Source organism: Chaetura pelagica, unplaced genomic scaffold, assembly GCF_000747805.2.
Source record: "Chaetura pelagica isolate M959 unplaced genomic scaffold, ChaPel_1.0 scaffold28, whole genome shotgun sequence".
NCBI classification, from domain to species: domain Eukaryota; kingdom Metazoa; phylum Chordata; class Aves; order Apodiformes; family Apodidae; genus Chaetura; species Chaetura pelagica.
In genome coordinates, this window is record NW_009954303.1 from 368958 (window position 1) to 394529 (window position 25572).

General features: G+C 39.2%; 1 protein-coding gene across 1 annotated transcript in view; it reads right to left on the bottom strand.

Annotated features, from left to right (window-relative positions):
* The window catches only part of KCNQ1 (potassium voltage-gated channel, KQT-like subfamily, member 1), a gene marked incomplete at its 5' end in the record, with an annotated part of 371679 nt that overhangs the window by 98383 nt on the left and 247724 nt on the right, over positions 1-25572 (bottom strand). The window contains 3 exons of the mRNA XM_010003898.1: positions 17001-17062; positions 17870-17916; positions 20811-20905. Of these exons, the coding sequence (XP_010002200.1) occupies positions 17001-17062; positions 17870-17916; positions 20811-20905 (204 nt within the window). The remainder of the gene's footprint in view (positions 1-17000; positions 17063-17869; positions 17917-20810; positions 20906-25572) is intronic.

Genomic DNA, 25572 nt, shown 5'->3' on the forward strand with positions numbered 1-25572 from the left:
GAAAGGGACCTGGGGGTCCTGGTAGACAGGAGGATGACCATGAGCCAGCAATGTGCCCTTGTGGCCAAGAAGGCCAATGGCATCCTGGGGTGCATTAGAAAGGGTGTGGTTAGTAGGTCAAGGGAGGTTCTCCTCCTCCTCTATTCTGCCTTGGTGAGGCCACATCTGGAATATTGTGTCCAGTTCTGGGACCCTCAGTTCAGGAAGGACAGGGAACTGCTTGAAAGAGTCCAGTGCAGAGCCACAAAGATGATGAAGGGAGTGGAACATCTCCCTGCTGAGGAAAGGCTGGGGGAGCTGGGTCTCTTTAGCTTGGAGAAAAGGAGACTGAGGGGTGACCTCATCAATGTTCATGAATATGTTAAGGGGGAGTGTCAGGAGGACAGAGCCAGGCTTTTTTTCAGTGATGTCCAGTGATTGGATAAGGGGCAATGGGTGCAAACTGGAACATAGGAGGTTCCACATAAACATCAGAAAAAACTTCTTTCCTGTGAGAGTGACAGAGCCCTGGAACAGGCTGCCCAGAGAGGCTGTGGAGTCTCCTTCTCCGGAGACATTCAAAACCCACCTGGTCAAGTTCCTGTGTGATGTGCTCTGGATGATTCTGCTCTGGCAGGGGGGTTGGACTAGATGATCTTTCGAGGTCCCTTCCAACCCCTAAGATTCTGTGGTTCTCTCTGTGTGTGTAAGAGACTGCTGACACAGCACTGTGGAAAGCACTGCTAGAGTGCTTTCGGTTGTTGCCAGCAGAGTCATCATAAATCAGAAGGATTCTCAGGAGGAACTCTGTGGTTAACCTGCATGAGGATACTGAACAACAGCCCATTGTTGCCAGAAGAGAACTATTTCACACTGCTTGGCATCACCTCACACACTTAGTGAGCTAGACTTGATACCTATTTCTTGCTTAGCTTAAGCAGAGAACAAAAATTAATTGGCACTCCATAAAAATCAAAACAAAACAGACATCAGGCAATATCAGGAAAAACACAACACCCTCTACCCCATGGCTAGCAGTTTTCCAGCCCATCTGTTTAAAGACAAATATTGGAATGCCTTTGTTTCAGATGTACTTCTAGAAAATCAGAAATTGAGAGAAAAAGAGCACAAGAAATACCTACTTCTGGAAAGGTTTAATTGCCAGACCTACCATCTAGGGATATCCCTGCAAAAATCCAGCTCAGAATGAACCAACTTGTACTATGAGCAAAAGCAAGAGATTGCCAGGGTCTTGCAAAACCACTTGGCAGCTCAGTACTGCACATTGCAGCAGCCTTGGGTTCACCCCACCTACTCTGCAGAAGCTGCCTTGAAGATAAAAGTCTTTTTCATCTACTTGGAAAGGGATGTCAGGCTCTGATTCCATGTGTCTAAAATTGCATTAAATTAATTCAGGCCTTAGCCTCACAGTTTTACCAAACCCAGGGTCCCATGAATACTCCAAAAAAAAGTTTGATAAATGAACAATAATTAATTTGGTAATGTTTTCTGAGTAACAACTGGAAGTGGAAGAGATACACAGTGCTCAGGAACAGTGAAATACCAAGTTTTATAATATTTTAAAGATACCTATTTTCAGTGGCAAAGTGGAGACAACAGTGCTGGCAGAACTAACTTGCTGATATTAAAGGATAAGGTTACACATGTCAAGACAATTTGCAGTTTCTTCAAACTGTGGCCAAAATCAGATTCCTAGTATTTTATTTTCTTTGTGATGGAATTCACTTTGCAAATTACTACAAAGAAAGAATCAAATAGCATGCAACTGGAAGCTTACTGAAAGGCTCCAATGTACCAATGGATAAATGAGCAAACAAAACAGAAGATGCATTTCCTCACTAATTTGATGAAATTGGGAAAATGAGATTATAAAACCACCAAGCTTCACTACTGCATCTCTCCCAGTGCAACTCGAAGTTACTTGAAAGCAATGCTTCTAAGAACATGTTTCTTTTCTTCCTGTCTTTTATTCTGCCTGAGACAAAGCTTCTGTACCCTGGATGAATGTGACTGTGATTTAGTAATTGCAGAGTTACACCTGCAGTTTCAGGAAGATGAGAGCAAAGTGAATCCTCCAGTTGTCAGAATAACTACTTAAGATCTTCAGTCCTCAGGCTCAAGATGCATTGGTGTATTTGCTCCCAGAAACAATTATGTATCAAGATACCTTGCATGAGATACCACACAAGTATGTATGCATGTGAACAACCAAAGGACATGGGACTCACTGGAAAAGAAATGAAGATGTGGGAAGCCCTCACCTCTTCTGATTCCCCAAGAACCAAGGAACTTCATAAGGAAAGCCAACCGTACCCTGGGCTGCATCAAACTAAGTGTGACCAGCAGGTGGAGGGAGGTGATTCTCCCTCTGTGCTCCTCTGTGGTGAGACCCCAGCCAGAGTACTGTGTCCAGTTCTGGAGTCCTTAGCACAAGAAAGACACGGACCTGTTGGGAGTGAGTCCAGATGGCCACAAAAAAATGATCAGAGGGATGGAACACCTTTCCTATGATGACAGGATGAGATGGTTGTCTAGCCTAGAGAAGTGTCCAGGGAGACCTTATGGCTGCCTTCCAGCACTTAAAAGGGGCCTAAAGAAAAGCTGGGGTGGGACTCCTTTATCAGGGAGTGTTGTGATAGGATGAGGAGAATTGGTTTTAAACTGAAAGGGCAGACTAAGATTAGATATTAGGAAGAAATCATGACTGTTGAGGGTGGTGAGACATTGGCACAGGTTGCTCAGAGAGGTGGTAGATGCCTCATCCCTGTAAAAAAGCTGGAAACAAAGGTCAGGTTGGATGGGGCTCTGAGTAACCTGATCTAGTTGAAGATATCCCTGCTCATTACAGAGGGACTGGACTAGATGGTCTTTAAGGTCTCTTTCAACCCAAAGTGTTCTATGATTTTCAGAAAATTAATTCCTCTTCAGTATTTTCTGATGTTTTGTTCAAGGGTGGGTACTTTGGCCCCCTGAAGTTTTTAGGAATTTTGCTTGCTCAGCACTGTCTTGACACAAGGAACTGCTGGGATCTTAAAGACCTCAAACTGATTTAATTGTTGAAAGAGCCATTCACCTTGTAGCCTTCATGTACCTTGCCTGGTTACCTTCTGACCGAATACAGATCCCTCTTTATACAGGAAACCTGAGACTACATGGCACTGTTCCAGAGGCTAAGCAAAAAGAGGTTGTAAACTTTAACCAGTCTGCCTCCCTTCAACTAGCTACAGAGACTAATTTTCTAAATCAAATCCTCTTGTCTGGAAACAGAACACACTTTTGGAAGGGTTTTAGATCTACAGACTACCAAGAACAAAAACCAAGCTAACCTCTTCTTGCCTCTGGTAAACAAGACTGAAATCAGAAAGTCTTTGACAGAGGCAGTCGAATCTGAATGCTTGGGGAAAGCACCACCATGAGCAGTCTTAGGCATCAATAAATCTGAGGTAAAAAGGAAGATGAGAAAAAAAGGATACAATGTATGGTTCCCCATTGTTGGGAAAAGCCCTCTTGTGAGAGAGAAAAAAAAACATCACCAGGAGAAAAAGAGGAAAATTCTGATCACAGCAATCTCTTTAGGTACTGTGTTTTAGAGTAGCTAACAATGCACAGGAAATAGCCACAGATGACCAAATGATGCCTTCACAAAAAGTCCTCATTTGTAATACTCCTATACTCCAGTGAGGGATCTCTCACAAAAATATGCAAATAAAAACTAATTAGTCAGCTCCCTCTCATCTGCTTTTTTTTTTTCTTTCCAATTCATGCTTGAGCAGTTTCCTGTGTCAAAACAGTAAAAGAAAAGCATATAACAGGAGATATTCTTCCTCAGCCTCACCACTAATAGCATAGGTAGCATTCACCAATTTCATATATAGAAAACAGGAATAAAAAGGTACCTCTTAGTTACATTCCAGTTGAAATTGGGTCTCTTGTTTGCTCTTAATGGAGCCTGATAGAACTACCATGCTTACCCATTTCATGCTATTATAATCAACTTAATTAAATTACTATCCGAAATTACAGATCATTTGAGATCTTCATTGAACTCTACTCTTTCTCTTTTCATAGAGATTAGCAAGGGTGAGTTTAGCTCTTCTGATTCTCAGTGTCCTCGGTGTGACAAGCAGCTGTTTCTTCAATCCTGCACAGGTAATACAACATGATATTCCCTTCCAGAGAAGAGGCAGGGGCTCATTTCTAAAGTGAATTAGTGAGCATCCACAGTGTCTGCCACCCCCTCTGAAAACCAGGCTACTGGGAGTTGAAAGAGGGAGCCACAAAACTAGATCCTCCTTTCTTGACTTTAATTCCTTTAGCAGCATTAATGACAGAAATCAACACAGAATAAACTGTGTCCATTGGACAGTTCTTCCACAGTGAGTCAGTTCAGCTGACCACTATTACAGGTCATGCATGGCTTTTCTTTTTTTTTTTTTCATGAATGGTTATCACATATTTCTAGCTGTCCTGAGTAACCCAGTCACTAAGCATATTGGCAGATGGCCAAAGTCATGAGTGAAAAATTGACTAAGAAACCACCTGGACAGTCTCGCCAAAAAACTCCAAAACATCTCCCACAATCATAATGTTTCCTTTTCTTTTTTTCCTCAGTAATTTTCTTTGTTCGTAAACATCTAGAGCTGTTAAAGGAATATTTTCCATTTAAAAGCAAAGCATGCGTTTGTTGTTTTGTTTTTCTGTAAAAATAAATTCTTATATATCCAGTGGAGCTTTTTGATTCTATGCCCAGATAACTACATTACAAAATATAAGACAAAATTATAGGCACATCGTGTGCCAAGAAAATCAACCCAGCGTGGCTTGCCCAGGCTTTTTGAAAGAAAGCATGCATAGTGTGTCACTATTATGATTTAAAATAGCTGGGCCTCCAAAGTAATAACACTACTGTAGTACAGAACAAGGTGCCTGCAGATGCCTGTAGCAGCAAGCCAACCGATTAGCTGCAGGACTGCGATGAAAGCACGACTTTGATTTCTGTTCAACGTGTGTATCTCACAGCTTCATTTTGGTACAAAACCAACCTATGATGAAATGAAAGAAAGCTTAGGAGGAGGGCAGCAATAACCTGAGGCTTTTATACTAATCCTCAGTATTATTTACTATGGAGTGCAAACTTCACTGTTTCAATGGAGAGGGGGATTTTCTACTGGAAAGCAGAAGAAAATGGGAGTTTGCATTGTAAAAGGACTTTGGCTTCTTTTGGGTTTAAAACAGGGGTCAGAAAAGTTTACAGTTCTTGAGTTCAAGGTTTCCTAGAACTAAACGGGAATCTTAAGTACATGCACATTTTCCTGCCAGAGAGAGCCCTCTTGCAAGCTTTCAACATTACCTCCTACCTTAAGCATCACTGAAAAACAAGACAACACCCAAGGAGTTTTTGGACGTGCTCTGACACTCTTAACAGACATTTTTTTGAAACTAGAAAGGAATTTTTATTTATTGGCACCATTGGTCTTTTTTGTTGTTGTTTGTTTTGTTTTTCTTTTTTACAGTGCCCTCCAGCTGCTCTGGGATCCAGGTCAGAAGCAAGGTTCAAGCTTCTGCAAGTTCACAGATGTCACCAGATTCAACACAAGTACTCACTAGCACAGCAAGGAGACACACTCTGGTCCCAGCACCCTCAGCCTCATGCAAGGAAGAGCTATCCAGCAGTGAGAGGAGTATACAGAAATGACAGAGGAAAAAGAGGAGATCCCTAGTCCATGAGGTATTGTCCAATAATTGTCAGCTGAGCACAGCTAATAGAATTTAATCCTTAATTAAACATCTAATTAAACCATTCCCTGTCCTTACCTTCATACCACCTTCAATTTGTGTTAGCTTTCTCAGAGAATTTCAAGAAGATACCTAGCTGTCTCTTAAAATGATGTGTACCATATTCTTCAGAGAGTTTCCTGAATGCTGGACCAATTTCATTACATTAAAATTTTTCTGAACTGCAAAGAGGCCATAGATCCCAAAGACTTCAACTCCCTGAGTGTACCTCCATGCCTCCAAAGACAGAACGATTACTATTTCTCTATTTTTTTCTGCTGCACTCATCAGTTTAACACTCATTTGTTTCACAGTTATTAATTAGCACAAATTCATCTCAGGAGGGCTGTGGGGAGAGTACAGATGGGGAATTTGAGTGTGAAAAAATTACAGTCAATTTTTTTTAGGGTTTCATTTCACAGTACAATTCACACTCCTGCTTAGCTCAGGCTAAAAAGCCATGTATGGATGCAGTGCCATGCAAATGCTGCTGGATGGATCTCTGGGCCCTTGGCCAATGTGTCTGCAGGCCACTGTTCTAGACAGAAGAGCTTGGGGTTAGGGGTAGAGCAGAAATTACTGGTCCTTTGCATTGGTGAACAGGCATGTTGTTCCTCCCCAGTCACTGCTGCTACCAAAATTCTCCTGAGAGTTTTTGGCAACATCTCTGTGGGACTGATTATTTGAACTCAAAGCTTGGCCAAAACTCCCTAATGCAACATGAAGCAAACACAGAGGTAGAGAATCCATGATTATGGCTCAGCCAGTTTCTTTTTGAGAAGTAACAAAAATTATCCTTGCCCATTTCTTTCATAAGGTGTTATCCTGTAAAACTCTTCTGGTTGAAAATCTCCAGCAACTTGGGAGTAGCAGGATAAAGGCTTCCATCAGTACCCTGACCACTCCTGCATGCAATCACAGACCCTGGTGGCACAACTGGAAAATTTCCAGAAAACCTCAGCTGTGATGAAGCAAGGACCCCAAGCTGACATTTTGAATGTATTTTACTCTTGGGGTTTTTGTTTTGACTGCCTCATTTGGCAGGATTATCATACATGATAATTAAGCCAAGTTAGAAGCCTTTGTTGCTAACATTAACTATACTGGCACAACCAATACATATTCAGCTACCCTGGGACAGATAAACTATGACTAACGAGAGACATAGAATTGTGAAAGAATCTGCACAAAGCTGAAGCAAACAGGAGGAAAATCACACAGAAACAGTGGCTCCATTATGAAATGATAAAACAGAAAAAGGACAGTGCAGGCAGGGCAAAGAGCCAACCCATACTTGGCTTGGTAGACTTGTACAAACACAGACATACGTGTAGATGTAGCATTTATTGTGAGCATATTTTCATAGGGATAATTTTAGAATACTTATAAGGATGTACACATTTTCAGCTTGGAAACAATACATTTATTCACTCTTTTTCTATGGCTGAACAAAGAGCAGGGCTTAATAGGTAGGAGTAGGGTCTGACAAAGCCTTTAGTGCTGTTAATCACACCAGCCTCCTTGATATATTAAGGCTATTAGGACTTAACTAGATAAAGATGCACATGTTACTTAGTGAATCACCTTCTATCTGTCTAATGGAAACCAAGTGTTGATTTAAGTGGAGTCATCTGTTTAAAAAAGAGAGAGAAATTGAAATAAACCCAAGATTAACAGATGCTGGTGAAGGGTCAATGGTGAGCAACATTGGATTCAAGGCTTTTAAAACAGAAACTTACAGGAATACTTGAACTCATTTGAATATTTTTCTCTGCTTGACTGTGCAAATATAGCATTTAATATATTTTTTTTTTGCTTTAAATATTACATGCATTGTTATATATATGTTGGACAGTTTCTATGTTATGTAAGTATGTTCAGTCCTCTCTGCTCCCGGGCTCCAAAATCATGTTAGCAGATTAATTTCTACATTATTTAAAATCTACTGTCTAAAATAGTTCCAGTACATTTATATTGGCTGAGTTGGTGTGGTTTATGTGTTTATATATGCTGTTCTCAAGTACTGGATGGTTTTAGTACTAATGGGCTATGATCATGTTGAACACTGCACTGGCCAATATAACTTCAAAACTAAATGGGCTTTTAAGCACAATAACAAAAAGGAATGCTGATTTGTGGTTAAGTTCCAGACATAGCTTAAGTTTAACTCCTGGCTGTGCCACAGATACCACTATGATACCTTGGGCAAGTCACTTCTTGCACCTTGGCTGTCAAAATGGGAAACAATGTTTTCTTTTTCCCTTCCTTTCTCCACTTTGTGTGTTTAGTCTGTCAGAGCAGGAGCTTTTGTACCATGACAAACATAATAAAGCTTCCACAAAGGTCCATACTAAAGGAAGGCAGGTCGTGAGACTGTCAGGGCCATGGCATACAAGGGCAATCACCTCTGCCCAGCTGACCAGCAGGGCCATCAGTGACACGGGTTCACAGCCTTGCACTAACTGCTGAAACAGAGGGATGCTTTAAAGACATTGAAGTCATAGTGGTAACATTTTTTCTAGATTTTTATAGAAACAATGCAAATCTTGATTTTCTTACTGAAAGACAAATTGTGGTTTTGTCACAATCCCAGTGGGTAGGATGCAGGAACAGAAAAGGATTTGAGGAAACTGTCATCTTGGTTTCCTGAGCTCTAGGAGGGGTAGGTATACTTTGAACCAAGTGTTCATATTCTTCTTTCTTATTGACTGCCTATTTTTCTTATCTTTCCTTTGACTGCAATAGCCCTAAGCAGGACTCCTTGCCTAATTCTCTTCCTGCAATCTAAGCAGCACACCATAACTTCTGGTTTGCAATTTCTATTTGCAAGGGGAAAGAGCAAATAAGAGTGACACAAGGTATGGAATTTGAATCTGTAAGAAAGGGAATATATCTTCCATTACTCTATCTTTTCTAAGAGATGACCAGATTCCAACCTGAAAAGACTGCACCCTGAATTGAGTCCTTTCAACTTGATGCACTTCTCTCTGATACCAAACTGCAAATGAAAATAAAATACTTTAATTCCAGCAAAATCACTCTAAAAAAATATCTTTGAGAAGGAACAATTTCAACTCTGATGCATCTGACTTCAGTAAAGATCATCCTACTGTATCAAAACCAAGACCTGAATTCATGATAGAATGGTTTTTGGTCATCCATCTGCAACACACACACAAAATAAAATGCAAAGATGTTCTTGGGGTAATTTCTTTTCCTTTAACGTATAAGAAAAATGTGAGTCTTCTGTGTAGCCCATTGTGCACACATTTCTCACTTAAATCTCTTTTCTCTGATTTGCCCTACAAGGTACTTAGTCTATACAATTGTTCCACATTCGCTCGTCATTTTCACCACTCATTTCCATTTCCCATCAAATGTAAACAGTCTATGCACAAGAATGATGAAAACTACCTTTCAAATATTTCAAGTTTATCTTGAATGCCAGGGAAAACAGACCTTCTGGGATTTAATAAAAGATGAGTAATTTTAATCTGAAGACCTTATATCCACTTGCATACCTGCTCAAACATAAACAAAAAGCTGATTCCAAAAGCAGTAACTAATCTGAAGAGTGTTTAAAAGATTATCAACTGGTAATTTCTTGTTTCATTCCTCCTCCCTGCCAATTCCCTAGATTTTATTCCTTTGGGATTTCTGCTCTTAATAAGTAAGTAGACAGCTATACAGATCACAAGCAAGCACCATTGCCAGTGATAAGAATTAAAAAGTCATTAATCAGATGCCAAACAGGGATAACAATCACAGAAATTTATGAGATAAAAAAAGAATTCTGAATCTATATATTAATATTAAAAATACTTTGCATTTGTAAAAGTGTACACTCTGTCTTCACTGTCATGCTGCCCAACTACTGTCGGCATTGAGAAGGGTTAGAAATTTGCAGTAGAATCTATGGAAACTCACTTCATTAGAAAGTCTTCTCATAAGGATTATTTCACTTTTGCCTTTTTACTTTCCAGAAAATAAGGAGAGGAGTATCACAGATCATAGCATCATTAAGGTTGGAAAAGACCTCTAAGGTCATCAAGTCAATCCAGCACCACCATGACAACTAAACTGTGTCCTCAAGTACCACGTGCATGTGACTGAATGACCAGAGCTTAATTAGTTGTTGCTTTTGAATACTAGCACAGCAACTGTGAGAGAGCTTGAACTACCTTTAGTCACTCTTCTCTAGAATAAAGATAATATTTTGTCTTGCTTAGCTTTATTTTTGAGCATTGAGGAAGTGTATACTCTCAATTCCTGCAAGTATGCTAAAGAGCTGCAATATCCTCATTGTCTGTGGCTATTCATATTCAGTGCTAGATTTGGGGGTTTTTGTGTAATCACATTCCATCTGAAAAAGAGCTGACACTTCAGAAACAGACCACAGAACATTGCAATAGCTTGTAACACTGGTTGCTAGGCCAAGTCTGTGACTACATCTAAGCTGTTCTGCCTAGAAAATATCCTACGGGTTATGGGTGGAACTTAACACTGTGTATATTAAATAATTTCAAAATTAATGCAGAAATTGATTGTTTTTCATTTGTGCTGCAGCAGGATGCATTGATCTTCAAACAGAAAAAAATAATTCTAACCGATGGATGCAAGTGAAGGCTATTCCAAAGACCTTACAATCATCAAGGTATGGTGCTGCAAAAACTCACATGCATGTCCTCTAGGCAGGCACAGGGGTCTGCTTACATGGCCTTCAGAAACAGCTCAGGTCTCAGAACTGTACCACAACATTCAGCTGCATGGGGCTGTCTGGGTGACCAAACCCAGTAACAAGCAGCTGTGTATAACAATCTACCATCCTAAGGGCTATACTGAAGAAGACTGAAGTTTCTCTGCCCCAGTTATGTTGTTTCTGGTGCAAGGCTTGTAGCACAGTCTTAAAAAAACAGTTTAAGTACATATACATAAAATCAAGCTGTTCCTTTACTAACTTATTGCTGACTACTGTTTAAAGTACTTGCTAAACTGGAAATTATACAGACATCCTGATTAATAATCCTCAAGCAAGCCCTTGTCCATGACTTCGCCTAATCTCTCTCAGTTTGTTTCTATTCTGGCTATCAAAGCTTTTGGCAGCAGTGCATCTTACAAGTAATTTTTGTTTTTATTTTTATCATGTATGTAGGTGAATTTATTTTAGTATAGCTGGAGAGGTGGGAAGCTTTGGATCCTGGAAATAGAAATCTGCAGTTTTTCTTTGTTTACCCACTGAAATATTATCAGATTGGTGAAAGAAAAGCTATGAAATGCCTAATAACCCAGACTGATGAAGGATGTGCTTAGTTGTAGTTCAATGTATAGAAAATGGGCATCCTCCATCACAAAGCTCAGCATCAAAATTGCTTCCGTATGCTTGTACTTCAGCATCTGGAAAAAGACTAAGGATTAAATTAATAGGGATACTTAATCTTCCATATGGCTTCTAATATACCTCCATATCCCCTAGGTTATTACTTCTGCATTACTGCAAGAACTGCATACAAGATGAGTAACTGCTTGGCAGTGGTTCTTTTGATTTTTATTGATTTTGCATATCCTTCAAAATTTCCATCAAAGCCCACAGTTTTTAGTGCTGTTTCTAGGTACCAGGAGGGAAAATCCTCACGCACCTATAGCAGAAACTGCCAATATTCAATACTGAGGCTTCCTAGTGCATGTTCAGCCTGCAAAGTGCTGAATATTTCCATACCAGACAATTTGTAAAGCAACGTCTTCCAGTTCCAATTTTTCAGCATCATTATTTGATTAAAAATAAAGACAAAATGTCCCTCTTCATTGCATGCTGATGTGCAAGAAGACCATCATCAGTCAAGGCCTTTTTTGAATCTTGCATTAATCGCTATGTTACACCAGGAAGCACAGTACCTGTTCCAGGCTACACAATGCCATAAAAGATAGACACAAAGTCCCACCGATATTTGATCTTATGATAGATAGTGTAGGTATTTCACATGAAATGAAAGAGTGGCCAAACACAAAGAATTCTTTTTAGGTGAACAAGCTATCAACATGAAACCTGGCATTTGTGAACCCAGGTAGAGGTAGGTGATGTAGTAGTTTTCTAAGTAAAATGTTAAAGCACCTAACATATGTTCTTAGGATTGTAAATATGGACCATTGATTAATGAAATAAATATATGTACAGATCTCTATTTCCATTTATGACAAAAATGCTGTCATGGAACACATCTGCATAACTGTGCAAAACTGTATTAAAACAACCAAAAGAAAAAATCCTCTCAAAGGCATCCAACTCTGAGAAAGCTGAGTGCTTCTGCCTACCCTGATGAAGCAGGGCTGAAGTGTTGGCTCATTAAGGCTACTTTATGTTATTAAAAGGCCTGCTTGACAGCCTGTGAGGTCAAAGGAAAGACTCCCACCACCTTTAACAGGCTCTGGAGCATGTCCTAAAACTTTTCTGCATTGGATGGGCTGAGAGTACATTATCTGAAATGACGTGATTACAATTTACCTCATTATTCAATAAAATAGCTAATTTATTAACATTACATTGAAAGTCCTCTGCAATATATAACTCAAGTTCATGTATTTTTGAGTAAATCAACAAGAGAAATAAATCAGATACAAAACCTTTTGCAATGGGGAACTATTTTTTGATTAGAAAGCAAGAGCAGGGAAGAGCAAGAGTAAAAGCAGAAACTGGACTTAGACTTATCAATGGTCATTTTGATTATCCGGACTGTGTTCAACGTGATTCTAGTCAAACTGGTTTCCCATACATGTATGGATAGAATCAATGCTCTGGTGAAACAATTACAGAACACTTGTAACCAGTCATACTACCTATATAAATATTATAAACATGCAGGTCTCCACCACTTTTTGAATGCCACCTGAAATAAAGCCTTTTTAAGGAGTTTCACAAGCAGCACTCACAGTGAAAAATGTACCAAATACATGTCATATCCTTACACTATTACTGAACATGGGATCTATACATGTAATAATCAAAGGAACTGTAGATGGATGACAGAAAACCAAATCACCATAACCAGAACTCTACATCACCATAACCAGAGCTCAGAAGAACTGTGTAAAGAAGAGAATTTCTTTTCTGTTTTGGTTTCCAAGATCAGTTCAGACTGACAGTAAGCAACTCAAGCAGCACAGTATAATCTATTTTAGCATACCCTATTTTAGGGTAGATGCTTTCACGTGATAGATTAGTTTTCAATTCATGTATAATTTGGTGCAATCTGCTTTTAAAGTAAATCAGAAAAAATGAAACTATTTTTTGTTCACTGTTGCACTACATGTTTGAATTTCCGCATGTTGCCCTTTGGGTTAATACTAGACCAGGTTCACATTTTCAGCTCTAAGCATGCAAAATGTACATATGCTTGGAATGAATATTGTCTTGCAGAACTATTTGGATTCACATTAAAAGGTGTCACATGTCTCACTACTATATACCTTCCATTTAAACTGAAATGTCCATTTAAATCTCTAAAACTTAAAATTTAGTTGGACAACAAGCCCAGCTGATTACCTGAAAGTGCAAGCTGTGCCTCTGATATCTAAACTAATGGTCAGCAAAAGGTTGAAAAAGAACAGATTAATTTATTCTAAAAAGCTAGCAGCACAGTCATTTACACCCAAGCTAAAACTGAAGCAGTGAAAAGAAAAGAGGAGGTGGAGCACACAGAAGTTCTTGAGTGCACTGTGAGCTTGTTCCTGGATGGAACTTCCAGGCACACCCAGCGTGAAGGCACTGGCACATGGTGCTCTCTGCGGGAGCATTAGCAGCACTGGGCACACACAGCTGTGCCTTGCTGCAAAAGTGGGGCTTGCTTTGGGTTTTGGTAGGGAGCCAGCAGTGGCCAGGTTTCCTGAGAGTACGCTGAAATAGTCATTCACAGATGTTTCGGGATAAAAAGTGAGAAGGCTGGTCACCACAAATAAATTGATGTGCTGCTGTAATCCCACTTGACAACACTGAGGCAGCAGAGCAGCATACCCACATGCACACACTTGGACCAGTGCTAATCAGTGGGTTTCTGAGCTCAACCTGGGCCCTGCACTGCTGCAACTACCTGCCTTCTGGACCAAAGCTGGCTGATCTCCCAGCAGACTGGGGTGTGGGTACAGCAGGGCTGCAACTGCCTGTGCTCAGCCATAGCAATTCACCCTTGTAAGAACATCACATTTGCTATTCTCAGCCTTATAAGCAACAGAGAACAATGGCAAAGTCAAAACCAGCTGTGAGTACATACTAGATTGTGATTTCTTTAAACAAAGGCCTCTCGGGTTGCGCAGTTTCTAGTTACATTTACAAAACCACCTTTTCAGTTGCTTTCCAAGATTACAAAATTCTACAGGAAGGAATCTGCAGGAAGGTTCCTCTAAGTGTGATTCCTCCCCCTGGCTTTTGTGTATTTGGAAACAACTTTTACTGCCATTATCACAGCCTATATATTACATGGACAAAGTTTCACCCCACGCACAAGATGAACAGACTTTACAAGCCTTTCTCACATAAACATGCTTCTAAATTTAAAAGAAAAAATTTTTTTTTTCCTGATTTCAATACTTGGAAATTCAGATTTGTGCCATAAAGTGTCATAATTCCTGCCCATACACTGCTGTTGGACTCTAAGCATGTCATTTTTAAAATGTCCCTCCCGGGTGCCATCCCCTCTGTACTGCCAGCCACATGCATGTGTCTAGAGCATGCCTGCTTGTACCACAAGTACAAAAGCTTTGCAAGAGTGACATGATGTCCCAGAAACATGATTAAATACTCTTGAAGACAGAATTATCTTTATTTGTAAATACTTCTCAGGTTAAAATCCACCTCTGCAAAAGCCTATAGGAATATATGGAAAATTGGATTCTACCTTTGTGACATGCAGGTAGCAGATACTGCACTGACAGGAGACATCCATGAGCAGAAGCAACAAAGTTTAAAAAAAAAAAGCAAGTTCAGGGTTTCTTCTCTTTCATCTTTAACACAGACTACACAGACCTTCTGACAATTGCACACCAGACTTCTGCTGCAAGGAGCATACTAATTAAGTATTTATTACAAGTATTTATAGGATTTATTACAACAACTCAACTTATTCCTGTGGCATGGGAAGTGCCATGTAATTTCTTACTGTAGCAGGAGTGTCCAAATAATTTCAGAAGGCTATGGCTCGTTTTAAAATGACTTAAAGGAGATTTTTCAAATGCACAAGAGGTGGTTACATGCTGCCAGTAGCCTGCACACCTAAATATCTCTCCTTCCGAAGTCCAAGATTGAAAACTGATTCACAAACTAAATGGGATGTAGCTGTTTAAAATATGTAGTCATCTTAAAAACCAGCAGATACAGATGTCTGTTATATAGTGCTTAACTCAAGAAGGATTTAATTGTATGTTGAGAGCAAGCCGTGTCCTTTAGGGGAAAGAGAAGGGCAATTTCAGAGAGTGAAAATACCAGAAAAACAGCTTTGGCCACCACCTGCAGCTCCAGCAAAAATGTGATTTCAGCATTGCTGCTGTGTTGTCATGTATACCACTGTTTGCTGAGTCCAACCGAAATTCTCTATTTTTAGCCTTTCAGCTACTTGCAGATAAAATTCCTGCAGATAGGACTAGCTGTATAGCACAGATAACATACAACTCTGAAACCACAGATGACCTCATGCAACTGCAAAGAAAGAAGTGTCTGTTACTTAAAACAAGGCTAAAATTTAACTTGGCTGTACTAAAATTAAACAGGGAGTGTTTTACAGTCCCATTACAAGACATAAAACAACAGTTGCTATAAATTCACAGTGTACTTACTTGCAAGGATGTAAAAGAGTAATTAATAATCCTCAAACAGCTTATCTCTGAGCAGTGCACCACCAAAGCTTTCCCAGGGTCGTTGGAGATTTTACAAACAGCACCGAGAAGCTATTTGAAATGTCACTTAAGAATTATTTGTCCAAACTGAAAAGTTGTTGCTCTTTGTCACAAGTCACAAGACATTTTTTAGTGTTCTACACTTTTAGTTGACATTACGGAGTGAAAATAAATAAATGTAATCTGAACTTTCTGGAAAGGGCTTCCACGTGTAAGAGCACTTACTAACCACAGATGCACACAAGCACTGCACAGTGATTCTTCTTTTTGCAAAACGCACCTTCCTGTCTTTTACTTCAGCCTTTCCATCTGTCCTCCTTCATACCAAAAGGCACCTGTTGCCTTTATTTCCAGCTAACTGAAGTACAGTTCTGAGCAGTATAATTCAATTTTATCTTATGTATTTAAGGAGAAATGTGTGAGGAACAGACATGTCACAAGCGAGTGTTGCTCACACATCTTTTGGTTTACAGAATATTTACTGGATGTTTCTGCGGAACAAATCCTTCACGTTATCACATAATTCCTGTTGTGGAAGAAACACTCTGAAAGCTCCCTTCCTCATGAATAAAAATCACTCCTTAACACTAAATAAACAGTTAAGATACATGACTGTAAGGTCATGTATCTTAAGGTAAAGAAATTCCCCCCTTCATCAAATCAGTTTAAGGATCAGTAAAGGATTCAAACGATTTCTTTTAACTGTCCCTTTCTTTCCTTAATACCAACATAGGCCAACCTATATTTTTTAACAATGTCATAGCATCTTCCTGTCATTTAATTTTTCAAGCACAGCCAGCACTGAAATAAAGGGTTACAAACTACTTAACTGCTAATTTGAGATTACAGAAAAAGTCAGATTTTTTCTGGCTTCGTGTTATTTGAAAGGAGAAACTCCATTTGTCATAAGGAATAAAAACCACGACGGAACAAGTCCTGCTATCGTTCTCTCTAAGGAATTGTAGGTGGAGTTATATAAACAACAGAGCAATGATCAAAGGGAGATCTTAGGGACCATAATATACTGAGGTATTAGAGGCACAGAGACTTTTATCTATTGTGGAGGAAGGAAGTAGAGCATTGAGACATGTGTAATATATACAATTAAAAATCAAAACCTGAAACAAGTCCCAAAAAGACTGAAATCAATTAAAGTCTGTTATTTTTTTCTTACTCTTAAAATGACAAGAAAGAACCAAATATGCAATTGCAATTACATTCCATCACCTGGAAAAGCCTAGCATTGAATTATATTTTAAGCTGAGTTTTTCCCCACATCCTATGAAACAAGCACTGTTTTATCATAGACCATGTTCTCATTCACTGACAGTCTAACTGACACTTACCTTGTCCTCCACTCTGTTCAGCCTGGCACCAATTGTGTTATTCCCTCGATCTTTGCTTTTTTCTGTGAAACAAGAAACATTTTCAAATTAATATACAATGCTATAACAAAATAGCAGCAAGCCACAACAGGGTGTGTTTAACTGGCCCACCAACACAGTGTAATTGAACACCTTTGCCAGGCTGGTAGTTCTATTCCTTAAAAGCAGTTTTTTGTTTCTTTTTATAGCATTAGCCCACACCATGGCTTTTAATAGCCCTTAAGCTTAAGGCATTTTCAACCTTAATTTATGGTTTAACTTGGGAGTACAAAACTATTCCAAATCTAGTTAATGTTTCAATTGTAATTTAAAAACAATCTGCTGCTATGCAGAAGCCAGGACAGCCAACTGGAACAATGCATTTGGTAACATTTTGTATTTTTTCCCATATATACTATGTAGCAACATGGAGTTGAAAATGACATTAACAGAGTTTTCATTAGTCAGACTTGTCACAAACAAACATAGTACTTTGTGCTCCTTTTCCAGTCTCTTTTCAAAGTTAATAAAGCTCTGTATGAATATTACTGATTTTATAGGAACTCTGTAATAATAGCATGCCATTTTATCAAAAGCATGGTGAATCTTGGAAAGATTAGAGCCAACATTTGAAAAACTTCAGTGAAAGTAGGTGCTTTAAATATCTAAATAAGAACAACTCTATTTTAATAGTGATGATGCTGAAATATTATTGCGGATGCTTAAGCTTCAGACCACAACTGGTTGGTACTGTAACAAAATTGGCAACAAAATAAAAAAATTAACAAGTATCTTCCATTAATCATATCTTCATCAGATTAACTTTAAAAACATCCTTCATGTTAACTTACCTGAGACTGAGATAAAAAGAGATGGCTTCCCTATGCATTGGTCCAATCTATAAAACAAAAATAAAAATGTTTAGTCTTTATGAGGCTGAATTAGCATCTTCACTTTCTCTAGGCTGGAGTGAGGAGACCTCTTTGCAAACAAGCACAGTGAAGTTCAAGTATTTCTGGTTTGTACTGCAAGTGAAGCAGTTCATTTGGGCTAAGAAGAGGGGCTTGAAAATAAAAAATATAATACAAAATGGACTTAGTCTTAAACTGGTCTTTAGCTTCTTTAACCACTGTAAAGTTTTACCATGCCTATTGTTTTTCTACATGAATGGCATGATTTCCTCTTTTTCTTGTTCTTCAGTTTACTTGTTGCAGCTTTCTGTTGCCTCTTAATTTGTACTTAAGTGCAATTCCACCAGAGCAGGCAACTGTATTTTGCTCTAGGGTAGCCACCTGCCTCACCATTGTTTGACCACTCCCACTGGCCATCTTTGCATCTGAGTGCCTCAAAGGTCAGCTCCTGAGGTCCCTGTGGCTATGGTGCCTGGCAGTGAGGTGGCTCCTTACTTCAGGAGACCACTGTGATGGTGATGTCTGTGGCCAAACGTGGCTGTTGGAAGAGCCGGGGGCAGTGGCCTGAGAGATGGCCTCATTTGGGAGGAGGTTTGGGGAGGCAAACAGCTCCTTTCCTGCATATCACACCTCTCTGCCATTCTGCTGCCCTGGGATCCCCTTGTGTGCTGTGACCTCAACCCACCCCCTGGAGTCCTCTGGATGAGATGGCAGCACTAGTGTTCCAGGAGGGTCGGGGTCCTCAGTGACACCCTTCCTCACCTGACCTGGCCTTGAACACTTCCAGGGATGGGGCAGCCACAGCTTCTCTGGGCAACCTGTCTCACTGGGCCAGTGTCTCACCACCCTCACAATCAGTAACTTCTTCCCAGTATCTCACCTTCCAGTTTTAAGCCATTACACCTTGTTCTGTCACTCAACACCCTCATAGTAAGTCCCTCCTGAGCTTTGTTGTAGGCCTCCCTCAGGTACTGGAAGGCTGCTGCAAGGTCTCCCCAGAGCCTCTTCTCCAGTTTTACTGATGCATTGAGTTTCAAAACCCAGTAAAATATTTTTAAGGTATGCCATAACAAAAAGCAAATTTCACTTCATGTTGAGTAGATTCACTCAGGAAAAAAAGGCAACAATTCAGGACAGAAAAGTAGGCACAAAACCCCCCAAAAAACCAACAAGTCAAAAATGAATTCACAGAAGATGAAGCCAAAAGGCCACACTGATTTCCTAATGCTGGCTTAAGTGTTTAGTCCCACACTTCCATCTATCCCTACTAATCTAGTAGAATAGTGACTACAAACTCTCCTTTTCTGGCTTTCCATTACACCAACATACCAATACTGAGAGCTGAGGACATGAAATTTCACATTTTTTCCAGTACATCCAGACAAGCTGCTCCTTAAGGCCGATTCGTTAGGCAGCTCTTCAGGGAATGAAAGATCGTGAACCAAAAAGATCACAAACCAAGATCAAACAGCTCAGTTTTGTATTTGTATGACCCCACTCAGATGTTTTGCCAGAACTGCACTTCCTGTGCAGAAGGTGCTGTAAGCAAAACATTCACGTAGACTTGGAAGGCAGAGCAAGTGCCTATTAATGAAAAACCAACAGCTTTGGTTTTGAGATGCCTGAACACATGAATTAAAAGAAGAATATTCCATCCTTGTTTATGTGCTCCTCTGAGCTTCTTCTGCAACCATGGCTCTTTCAATAATAAAATAAGCAGTTCTATAAATCCTGTGTCAGATAACAATCTTCATAAAGATTTCTAATTTGAAACATAATTTATTCTTCATTATTCTACAAGCATTTTATGTCGTTGCTCATTCATTAAACTGAAGTACTGACATTGCTATCATCTTCTGGTCCTTTTAACAAAAAGACAGTCATCATTACTCTAAAATAAAAAGCTATAATAGTTAGCAATGGTTTCATCATCACTACACAGTATAAGACAAATATCAAGAAATTAATTCATCTGGTCAAGTTCACCATAAAAGAATGAATTAATCACAAAAGTCAGCATCTACAGTTTAGGTCAGCTGTCACTGAACCATCCTCACAGTTTCATAAACTCTCAGCAGGGTCTACAAACACATTATAGACAAGAGCCTGAAAAGGGCTACAGGAACTGCCCCTTTAAGCATTACTCTTTTAAGTTGCTGACTAAATCCTGGCTTCACTACTAAAAATTCTTGGAGCAACGTAACGTGCTATTTTAAAATATTTTAAACATGGACTTACTCACAAATTCTTTAGTATAGACAGCCCCTATACCAATTACTGTACCTAACACTTAATGGGTTCTCTTAAATTACATCTCTTTCTGCCAAATACATCTCCATTTCACTGTTGCACTACTTGAATACCAATAGAGAGGACTGAAATTTTTCCAGATACACCTGCAAGGTACCCATCTAAGTAATTCTGAAAACACTTCCTATGTTTCAAGCAATCCATCATCAGAGTATTACTTTAGAAACGGACATCTTATGACTGATTTGTAATGGGAAATGCACTCAAAGGCATTCTTTTTGGAACAGAAACTGTACTGAAAGCTAGAAAATATCGTACCTATATTTCCCCTGTCATCTTCAAGTTAGTTTGCAATGAATAACATCCTTCCCAAGAAAAGCATAAGAACCATGCTAGGCTCCCAAGAAAAACTAGGAGCAGAAATCAGCTTGTGCCCTACATTTATGCACATACGCTGCTTCAAAACATCATCAGACTTCAAACAAATTTGTCAGAGAAGTACAGAGCTCTTCAAAGTCACAACTTCAGCCATCCAAAGATGTTAAGCTCCTTTTACATTACACTAGGCAACAGATACAAACATCTCTCTGTTGGTATTTATGGATACAGACACTGAACTTTATTGACATACCTCCTCTGTAACTCCTTGATTCGCACCATCAGGTTGAGGTGACCCTGAGAATACTGCTCAATAACATCTCGGACATCATAGGGCTTTCTAGCTTGCTGTAAAAAAAACAAACCCAAACAAAACATCTTTTAGCCACAAGGACACAGGAATGGTCTACAGTAATGTAGATTATTTTTAAAAAATAAACAGTAAGTTCTTTTAACCTCTTTTAACACTGTGTAAACATTTGAGATACTTTGATTGTTGTCATGACCATATATTTTTTGTGGAATAATTATGACAGTTCTGATTTCATCCACATTTTTGTTACTGCAGATCTCCATGCCCTTCAAGAGATTATCCCCCAAACACGAGGCCAAAAAGGTATATCTGACACTTGCTCAGATGTCTGTGGTCCTTCTAGTTTCTTCCAGAAATAAGGTTTATATTCTTTGGCCACTGAACAGTAAAGAGGTCATTCACAGGCACAAGCCCTTATTCTCAGTTGCTAGCAAGACAGCTGGAGTTCCCAGTTCAGCTCTAACCATGGGAAGGTTAAAGCACAGTCCTGGCTGAAGGTGCACAGTTTGCTCTTCCAGAAAAACTGGCTGAGCTTTGAAATCTACTGGGAAATACTGGCAAAAGGAATGTAGTGTAAAAAAGGAACTGGTGTAAGGAATGACCATGGAGAAAGTAGGTAATTTGCACTTCATATATGGAAAAGCTTTAGTCTGTCCTATTAGCAAAAAAATACTTCTGCAGAATATAAAAGGTAAAGACCATAATTTTAACCAATAAACACCAAGACTAACTGGAAAGCAAGTGAACTAACTTGTTGAAGTGCAGTGAAAAATTAAGAATATCTTAATCCTACATCTAGGAACTAGAGTCCAATCAGTTCCAGAGCTACACTGGAGAAGCAGCTAGGAAGCTCTAACACAATTGAGGAATAGGGTGTAAACTTCACTCATTAGGCTGGAGAGTAACACTTGAACTTACAATGCAGTAAAAAACTTTTTCTCAAATATGATCATCAACTCAGTGAAATAACACAGTAACAACAGATATGCTGGTAGGTTGAGGGAGATGATTCTGCCCCTCAGCTCCTCTCTGGTGAGACCCCACCCAGAGTATTGTATCCTGCTCTGGAATCCTCAGCACTGCTGTAGTGAGTCTTTGTGACCCTTCTCTCGACTATCATAGGGCTGGAACATCTCTCCTATGAAGACAGGCTGAGAAAGTTGGAGTTGTTCAGCCTGGAGAAGAGGAAGCTCCAGGGAGACCTTCCACTACCTGAAGGGGGCTTTTAAGAAAGGTGGGGAGAGACTTCTTAGTCATGGGACAGGGGACAATGGTTTTAAACTGAAAGAGGGTAGATTTAGACTAGATAAAAGGAAGATTGTTTTTCACTGTGAAGGTGGTAAGACACTGGGACAGGTTGCCCAGAGTGGTGGTAGATGCCTCATCCCTGGGAATACTTGAAGGTCAGGCTGGACAGGACTCTGAGCAACATGATCTAGCTGAAGATGTCCCTGCTCATTGCAGGGGGTTTGGACTAGATGATCTTTTAAGGTCCCTTTCAACCCAAACCATTCTATGATTCTGTATTTCTGACGCATTCCTTATGCTGTTTATAGACAACTCTGTAGCTAATTTTCAAGGTTTAATGAACCTTGTACTCAGTGGTAACCCTGAGTTACAACTTTTTCTTTCTTGCATCTTTTGAGAACAAGGAAAATAGTTTACAGTGGTAGCTTCTAATACACCAGAATCATACTCCATTTGAGGTCTCAGAAATATTTTGCCACCTGCACTTCAAAAACAGGAGGATATCTCTGCACTGCTTAACCTTATTTCACAAGCTACAAGTTTTCCTCATTTCTGTGACACAAATACCTTCTTTTTTAAGCCAAACAAAAGCAGGATACAATATAAAAACCAGGCTGTGGCACTTCCATGCAGTCCCCTGCACCTGCCTGAGAAGTAGCTCCCACATTTTAGGAATAAGTATTTTAATAATTATTATTTAATAATATCACTTAATAAAAAAAATACTATTTTGGTCTTCTAGATTGCCCAAAGTCAACTGCAAACCCTGGGTGAATATGAGGTAATGTCTAATGGAAGGCTAAACAGGGAATTGCTTCAATCTAATCAAACAGGACACAGAAGAATTCCCAAGAACCCCAACTGCTCACACACATATAAATCATAAGTAACATTGACAAAGAAAGAAATATGATTCAACTATGGCATAAGCCAGCAAGTCTTTCCATGGACTAGTACAGGAAACACGATGATATTAAAAAAAAAAAAAGTAATAAAAAATTATTGGGTTATTTTCCTATTATAAATAAGCAAGAGATAAATCTGCAAGATAGGCCAGAAAACTCCAGTTCAGAAAAGCTGTTCAGTACGAATAAAGATGCAGAGCTTTCTCCTGTCATCCTCTAATGCAGGTGTCTGACAGCAGAAAGAGTAGGTATGTCCCTGTCTATTTACCAGGCTGCTTCTTCTCTTTCAAATAAGAACTAAAAACCTGGAGTAAATAAATTAATTTCTGATTAGCACTGGGTATCCATAGCATCACAGAATGGCTTGGGTTGGAAGAGACACTAAAGATCACCTACTTCCAACTCTCCTGCACGGACAGGGACACCTCCCACTAGATCAGATTGCTCAGATTCCCATCTAACTTGGCCTTGAACACTTCCAGAGAGGGGGCGTCCACAACTTCCCTGGACAACCTGTGACAGTGTCTCACCACCCTCACAGTGAAGAATTTCTTCCCAATACCTAATCTGTATCTCCCTTCTTCAGGTTTTAATCCATTACCCCTTGTCCTCTCACTCACCAGCTTTCTTGTAGGCCTTCAGGTACTGGAAGGCTGATTATTCTGCAATGACTTTGTACTGAAAGCTGATCTTTCAAGAGAAAATGCTTTTGATGTGGACAACATGTTAGTTTTTTAGAAGGAACAAAACCTGCAGCAGGCAGCAGATGAGTATTGGAAGAAACAAAAAGAAAGGCAGTTGCACAGCTTTCCTTAACTACTACTTTTCTTTACCTTCATCCTTCTGCTAATTAACTAATACTCATAGCAAAAATCTTAAATTAGTTACAATTTTCCCCATAATATATAAAAGTTTGCAAAAGGCACTGAAGTCAAGGTCAAATAGTCCATGTGCACCACTGGCTACTACTGTTCCCTAGTAGCTGCATACACATGGAAGCAGAGCTGGGAAAGGGAGAGGGGAATGCATGTGAGTGGGAACTTCTGGGAAATGTAACCAAAGAACAGTCCAATAAAATGGGCTGAACATCCTTTGAAGCACAGAACACTCCAAACTTCATTGTTTGGTACAGCCCTGTGTGGAGATTAGAAAAGATTACACACACAATTCCTGATTCATACCATGACAAATGAGTTACGTAAAATGATGAATTATAAGACTATAAATGCAAGATTTTCCAGTGAAATTGTAACAAACCAGGCAACACTCACATCATCAGTGGAACTGCAACCTGTATTTTTATCTTATGCTATGCATAGAGTATTTTCCATGGTGAAAAACATAACACAATTTTTAAATGTATTTTGGAAGGAAACTGACTGACTCAACAGGAAGAATTGACACGGAAAGAGACTAACATGACAATGGGAAATCAGATAAAATCCCTGGTCTCTGGATGTGTGATGGGTTTCACAGTTGTATCCTTGTGTGTAAGCCTGAAGACATTCAGAAACTTTCCTAACTGGAAGACAAAACTTACTTGCTCATTAATCCAGCTACAGGAACAACAGAATATGGTGATTGTTTCTCTGAAATTGAGTTGGAACTGAATGTGATTTAGACATGTGATTTATAACTAATATACGAAATTCATTTTTGGTAGGTAGGGTGAAGAAAGCCTGTAAAACTATCAGTTTCTAAATATTGTTTTCCCTATCTACAGAATTTTCCCTTAAACATAAGCCATTCACCTTAACCAATGTACAGAACTTGTGTTGACTACTAGTAGAATATGATCTTTCCTACACTTTTTGAAACAGTCTCACAGATGTTAGAAGAGCATAAACACATCCATTAAAAAGGTATCAATTCTGTGTTCTTACATGGACAGCAAACCTATCTTTAAAACAGAGCATACATTTCTCCCCTTCTTTTAATGAGGAAATGATGCCCAAGCATGATGCTTCACAAAGAATTGCTTTTCATGTCCTTTGAAATTTCTTTGTATCCCTGTTTAGCTTTTCTTTGTTTATTTTATTTAATTTTTTTAAACAGGAAGACTCTGCTTTCTAAACGACTTTTGTCCTTGTGATGCCATCACCCTTTGGTATTAATTGAGCTCTTAAAAAATGTATCTAGGCAAATTTAGGCATAGAGGTATATCCTGCAAGCAGCTGGCATAGCATAAGAACCATGCTGGGACCTATTGTGCAAAATTTTCCTCTTCCTCTCCTTTTTTCTCTGCTTCCCCTCCCCAAAAGCTTCAGAGGCATCTTTAAAATTACTGCTTTTAAGTACTGGCTTTGCAATTACTTTTGTTCCAGCTAATTTTAAGCTTGAACAGTCCAATGCATTTCAGCTGGAATTTGAGGGTTGTGTTATTTTTTTCAATAGTTATAGAAAAAGAAAAAATAAATCTGATTTTTCTTTTAGGAAGATACATTTCACATAAACAGAAAAGACTTTGAAGGCAAGTATCTACCGAAAAGCAGGCCTCTTAAATGCTGAAAGATACATTTGTTAAAATGCATCTTAGGCTCTTTGTTACT